The sequence below is a fragment of the Aythya fuligula genome, chromosome 3 (assembly GCF_009819795.1).
Source record: "Aythya fuligula isolate bAytFul2 chromosome 3, bAytFul2.pri, whole genome shotgun sequence".
Classification (NCBI taxonomy): Eukaryota; Metazoa; Chordata; class Aves; order Anseriformes; family Anatidae; genus Aythya; species Aythya fuligula.
In genome coordinates, this window is record NC_045561.1 from 27147334 (window position 1) to 27153961 (window position 6628).

A 6628-nucleotide genomic window follows, 5' to 3' on the forward strand; every position below is an offset into this window, starting at 1 on the left:
CTACTGAAGTAGTCTCTACCACAAAAGATGAGTGTGAAAAGTAACATTTGAGATCAAGTTTATCATCTCCTCTCATGTACGTGCAACAGATGCATGTATAGATATAACTCCAGTTTATGAAATATCTGACGGTACCACTTTTGAGAACGTGTAAACAAAATGAACAAGGGGTGATGGAAAAAAATAAAATGTTTCTCTATGTGCATACACATGTATAAGCATATATATATATGAACTAAATAGGTAAGTATATATGCATGTATGTATTTCTATTTAGTTCATATGTTATGCATGACTATGCTCAACTCCACATTTTTCTTCATACTGTTTCTATCTTCCTGTGCACTAGAATCAATCAGCTTCAGTCCCAGAGGTTCTATTAGTTTTTATCTCCTACATTTTCTAAAAGTGTCTCCTCGTGGCTTATATAAATAAAAGCAGAATTTTACAGGAACAACAGATTTACAACTTTAATAAGACAGCCCTCCTTCCTGCATTATAGTCTACAGTACACGACAAATCAGGTTAAGCAAGCTAGTATCAAATCTGAAGCCAAACACTTTTTTGAGTCAGACCTTAATTCTCTGAAGAGCTTCAAGCTTATTTTAAAGGTGTTAAATTATTGATAACGAATATAAATTCTTTTTCCAGCTTGGGCAATATCATACAGTTATATTATATACAACAATAACTAAGGTAGTTTTACTATTTTATTTACTTTAGAACACATTGCCTACATTTTCTTCTTAAAAATCCAGATAAACAGTCACTAGGGACAGCCTCATAACTTCTACTAATTTCAAAGAATAAAATATTTTTCTGAAAACAGACTGTCAGAAGGAGACAAAAAAAAATCTCTCAGATTTGCATCTGAGAGACCTGCAAATGGATCTTTATTTATTAGGCTAGTATTATTTAAACAGTTTGATTTAACTTAGACACATCAGCAAATAAACTGCAATGAAGTCTTTTCTGATAACATACAGAGAAAGAAATACTGATTCTCCAAGTCAGTCAGTATTTTTCTCCCACCAGACATCTCAGCCTATATGCTTTTGCAACATTGTGCAAGGCCAAACAGTCTTACAGAGAGAAAAAATAGATAAATAAAAAAAAGCTTGTGAATGCAAACAGAAATATCTTGTCACCTGAATAGACTGAGTTAGGACACCCTCCACAAGCTTTCTGTGCCAAATATGAAAAAACTGTTGCTGGTTCTCCAATAACTGTCCCTAAAATAGAGAAACAAGATTAGTTTCTGTGAGGGGTGTGAGCCAGCAGTTCTGCAGCTCTGGACGTGTTCGCAGCTGAAACCATTCAGCAAAAAGAGGGCACTTAACTAACTGCTGAACAAATGCACATTTTGGGGTGAATGAAGTAACTGTCTCTTAAAGAAAAAAAAAAATCAGAAAAAAAAAAAAAATATATATATATATATATGAAAAGCAATAAACACATTTTCCAGTCAGCCACAACTCAAATGTGAGAAAATATAGGGCAAAGATCCAGTCAGAAAAGTGATTTTTAAAATATGTAATAAAGTTCAAAACACAGAGGAATTTCTTTCTTATAAATACATCTTTCTAGGTTCTGACTCGTGTGGTATTGTTTCTGATATAAACGAGGAAGGTGTGCGAAGAAGCACACCTAAGTGCTTTAGAGAGACCCTGTACACAACACAGCCATTAGCAGAAAGTAAAGAGCTGACTTTATTTTCCCTTTGCCCTCTTTCCTAACTAACACTGGGTACGTTTCCCCCTGCCGCAGGGCTCCAGGCAGGCTGCCCCCTCCCAGCCCTCAGCGGCTGCCGCAGCCCCGCCCCGAGCAGAGCGGGCTCGCCCCGCCCCGGCCAGGGAGACGGCTTCAGCTCCACACCACGCACGCGCGGCTACCCAACGGCCGCCAGGCAACGGTCGGCGCCGCCCCCTGCCGCCGCGCACCGGCGGGAGCAGCGCGGCCCCCGAGCGCCGCCATGGCGGAGGGGCGGCGGGGGCCGGGGCTGGGGGCGGCGCTGTCGGCGGCGCTGCTGTGGCGGCTGGGCCTGGTGCTGTACGGCCTGTACCAGGACGGCGCCATGCGGCTGCGCTACACCGACGTCGACTACCGGGTGTTCACGGACGCGGCGCGGCTGGTGACCCAGGGGCGGTCGCCCTACGGGCGGGCCACCTACCGCTACACGCCGCTGCTGGCCTGGCTGCTGACGCCCAACGTGTACCTCGCCGAGGCCTTCGGGAAGCTGCTCTTCGTGGCCGGGGACCTGGCGGCCGCCGGCGTGGCCTACCGGGCGCTGCGGGGCCGGGGGGTGCCCGCCGGGCAGGCCTGCGGGTGCTGCGCTGCTGCCTGGCTCTTCAACCCGCTGCCCATGGCCGTGTCCAGCCGCGGCAACGCAGAGGCCCTGGTGGCGCTGCTGGTGCTGGCCACCCTGCAGCTGCTACAGGAGGGCAGCGTGGGGAAGGCTGCAGTGTGCTACGGGCTGGCCGTGCACCTGAAGATATACCCGCTGACATACGCGCTGCCCATCGCGCTGCACCTGCTGGGCAAGCGGTGCGGTGGGGAAAGGGTGGCAGCGGGTGCAGGGAGTGACAAACTAGCACAATTTATGACCATGGGGTGCCTCCGGCAGCTGGTGGTAAAGATGCTGAACCGTGACCTGCTGCTCTTTGGAACGGTCGCTGGAGCTGTGCTGGCCGCCTTGACCATGGCCTTTTATCACCTGTATGGCTGGGAGTTCTTGGAGCATGCCTACCTCTACCACCTGACCAGGAGGGATATCCGCCACAATTTCTCTCCCTATTTCTACATGTTGTACTTAACTGCAGAGAGCAAGTGGAGTTTTGCCTTGGGGCTTGCAGCTTTCCTGCCCCAGCTGCTCCTGCTTGTGGTGGTGTCCGTAGCTTTTTACAGAGACCTTGCCTTCTGTTGTTTCCTACACACTGCCATTTTTGTCAGTTTTAACAAAGTATGCACATCCCAGTATTTTGTCTGGTATCTCTGCCTCTTGCCCATCATAATGCCTAATATTAAGATGTCCTGGCATCGTGGTGTGCTGTTGCTCTTTCTGTGGTTTGTTGGACAAGGCCTGTGGCTTGCTCCTGCATACTTTCTAGAGTTTAGAGGTTATAACACTTTTTTACTTATATGGTTGGCTGGCTTGCTTTTCCTCTTTATCAATAGCTTCATACTTGTTCAAATTATTTCACATTATCAGGAAGAAACACAAGTTACCAAAAAACTCAAACAGCGGTAGTAAATAGGCCAGAATACAGAAACAGCATTGCCACCTTTAACAAGGCTTTTCAGACCACCAGCACTTTGTTAAACAAATACACATACATTGTACTAATGTGTGTGTTGTTTGTAAGCAATACTTTGTCAAGGCCCTGAGGGCACCAATGTGGCCCAGAGCCACAACTGTCTTGTCCCAGGTGGTGTCTGCAAGGGTGCTCATGCTGAATGGACCTTGAAACTGCACTGTGGCCTTGTCTCTAGCCATGTCTCGTGCTGCTGCTCCGGACTGGACTCGCTGGAAGGACCCTGGACCTGGTATATCGCAGTCTGCCACGTCTGGGGCTGTGGATGGACTCTGTTGCCTGCACCTTCTCCACCTGCTGTGTGCAGACACAGTGGAGCTGTGCCCTGGTCGGTGAGGGAATGCCATGTACTGGGGCACTCTCAGCTCCTGGCTTATACCTTCCCATGGAGTTTTTCTCTGTCCTTGTATATGCCTGTGGCCTTTGGCTAGCGGAAGACAGAAGATGATAAAAGGATGTTTATAGTTTAGCAGTCTTGTGCATTCCAGTAAGTGGGTGGGGGGTTCTTGGTTTTCTTTTGCAAGGGTGAATCTATTTGAATAAAGAAATCACTTAATATGTACATGTACACTGGAGTTTTTGGTTTTCTTTCCACAGTAACATTTTAGCAATGTATTTTTTGTGGCCTGTACCCAGTCTTTCTTCAGTGAAGTAAGAAAAAAGTGGTTGTTTTGTATAATTCATTATCTCTTTGAAATTCTGAATTTATTTTAGAATTCAAAGTTGCCTACTCTCTCTTCACTCTGCTTCCCTTCCCCCCCCCCCCCCCCTCCAGTGTTTGAATTTTTGAACAGACTTAATCCCTTCTCTTGCCATTCAGAAAGAGCTCTCTAAATACCTGTCTTGGATGACAGAAACATACAAAGCAAAAATATGTGTGTTCTTGCTGCCACGATCTAAAAAAAAATGCCACTGGTTGAAACTGCAGTTTATTGGCAGTTATGGTGGATGCTAACAGAAGCAAATGCAGAGTCAAAGTACAGCTAGAATGGCACCTGTGTCCCAAAAGCACTAGAGTTTATACCAAAGAGAAATTGAAAATACAGTTTCTCAGTAGTTCAATATCTCTGTTATTAAAAATTAATGAAAAAGGAAAGGAAAAGAGATGAGGAAGTAGAGCAGTTGCCAGAAGAAAAGGAAAGCTTTAAAATAACAAGCACCGCAACCTGTCAAAATGAGGTATTTATTCCCAGATGAGGTGGGAGAAGATGTGACTGGTAGTGAGAGGAGTTCAGAGCCATTTTGGAACCAATACTTGCCTCAAGAACGTCCTATGAGAGGTCTGTAGCTTTTGACAGAGTAAGAAACTCGCCATGTGTTTTTTAAATAAAATCTTAAGTTTACATAGGCATATGCCAAATTTAAGAATTTTCATATTTGGCTCAGCTTTTCGTTATGTCCTACCTAACCCTACAGGAAAGAAATGAGTAGTGAGTCATGCAGAGCAGAGGCAAGGCAAAATAATCCCAGCCAGTCAGTGCAATTCTTAGTGCTATCAGTAGGGAAGAATGTGGTAAAGCAAGTTTGCATTTCAGGTTCCTGCCTGACTCCTGCCTTTGAACCTTGTCTCCTGGGCTGTTTCCCCAGGACTGCAGTGGCTCCCTGACTTGCTTACTGACAGGTTTTTCTGTCCTGGCTACCTCTCGGGGCTGGATTGCAGGGGGTTGTGTGAACTGAGTTAGTTACATGAAAGCTGAGGAAACCCCTGAGCTCCCAGTGCCAAAGGGCATGCTACCAGATTTGAAATATTCTTGCACTGCTCTGGCCTGGTTCAGCCATTCTGATATTATGCTAGGAGTAAGGATGATTTCCCCACTTGCACTGGTGCAGGGGTGGTTCTGCTCCCAAGCTGCAAAAGGACTTGATTTTCCTTGCCAATCTCATGCACACTCACCTTCACATCATGAAGATCGTGCCAGCCTCTCTTCTTTAAATCCAGAAGTCTGATGAGGCAAATGCACATTATTTTGACAAACTGTCATGATTTTTTGGGCAGATCTTACAGATGTGGCACTGGATTTTCTTCCCCTGGTTTTGCCTAGGGTGAAGGAAAAAAGACTTCTAGCACCAGCTTGTCTACATCATCCACAAAGAGTTTTATCAGTAAAAAGACTGGTGGCACAAGCTGCGTTCACATACAATTCAGTTTTATACTAATCACCAACGCATTTTATGTGTGCTATGACTATGTGAACAGAAAGCATCCTGCGTAGCTTTATTTTGTAAATTCAAGTTTAACATGCCCAATTAAGGTTTCACCAGAAGACTGAAGAGACCCTGCTCTCTATTCTCCCTCCCTCACTTCCCCCGCCCCCAAGGTGCATGTGATAGCTCATTTTCCCTTACAGCTGATCTTCTATTACCTGTTATGTATTTTCCTGTTTAAAATAGTTTTCTTCCCCCAAAGCAATGGTTCATATACCTTTAACAGACCTATTTTTGCTTTGTTTAAACACCTTTCCCTTCCCTATTTTACCCTCCTGTCAGCAAGGAAAGCAAATGAAAACCAAAAGGCAATCCCAGCTTCAAAATCCTTGCAGCAAAAAATGGCATTTTGAGTTGCTGTGTTCATGACATTAACTGTTCATGTAAGGTAAGAACTAATTTCCTTATGACAAATACATTCTTGATTCATTAATAGTCAAACCATTCTGAGGCCTTCAGAAAAGATCTCTGACAAGAGACTAAGGGGACCTTTCAGTAGCAGGTAGTAGCAGGTCAATAACAGCCTCTCAGTGATAATTAGAGAAAGTCATGCATAAATAAGATTTAAAAAAGACTTTTATAGAAACTTAGATTTACAGTCATCAGTTTAATAATCCAATACATATCCCTCTTTTTACAATCGTTTTGTAAATAAACTAGTCACCCAAATGTGTTTGGAATTTAGAAATAACCCAGTGGCTCATAAAAAGCTAGATGGGAGAAATGAACTGAAAGAGATGAGCATCTGATATTTGAGTTTGTATCGTGCAAGTCTCTATTGATAGATAAGAAGAATTGAATAACTTCATTCACTGACAAAAAGCACTAAATCAAACTAATTGTAGCCAAGTGCAGAGCAAGTTATAATTCATGAACAAGTCAAGGTGATTAATTATAATGTCCTCAAAAATTACCAAAATCATTGCTAGTGTTCATTTTTATTTTTATTTTTTTTTGCTTAATGATTGTATGTCCATTTACCTTTTATGCTAATACTAGCTTTCATTCCCATCCATATGTTGCAAAATTGTCGTGCTTTTTTTTTTTTTAATGGTAGAAGTGCCCAATAGATCTGATGTGTCTCATTTGCACAAATTGTATATATTGCATCA

General features: G+C 43.8%; 1 protein-coding gene across 1 annotated transcript; it reads left to right on the plus strand.

Annotated features, from left to right (window-relative positions):
- The first annotated feature begins 1972 nt into the window (after nucleotides 1-1972).
- On the plus strand, nucleotides 1973-3879 carry PIGM (phosphatidylinositol glycan anchor biosynthesis class M). The gene has a single exon (XM_032184928.1). The coding sequence runs from the start codon at nucleotides 1973-1975 to the stop codon at nucleotides 3245-3247; it is 1275 nt and encodes a 424-aa protein (XP_032040819.1). The 3' UTR covers nucleotides 3248-3879.
- The last annotated feature ends 2749 nt before the right edge of the window (nucleotides 3880-6628 follow it).

Excerpts from the sequence above, each read along its gene's own strand:
- PIGM (XM_032184928.1), top strand. The coding sequence starts at position 1,973 with ATGGCGGAGGGGCGGCGGGGGCCGGGGCTGGGGGCGGCGCTGTCGGCG.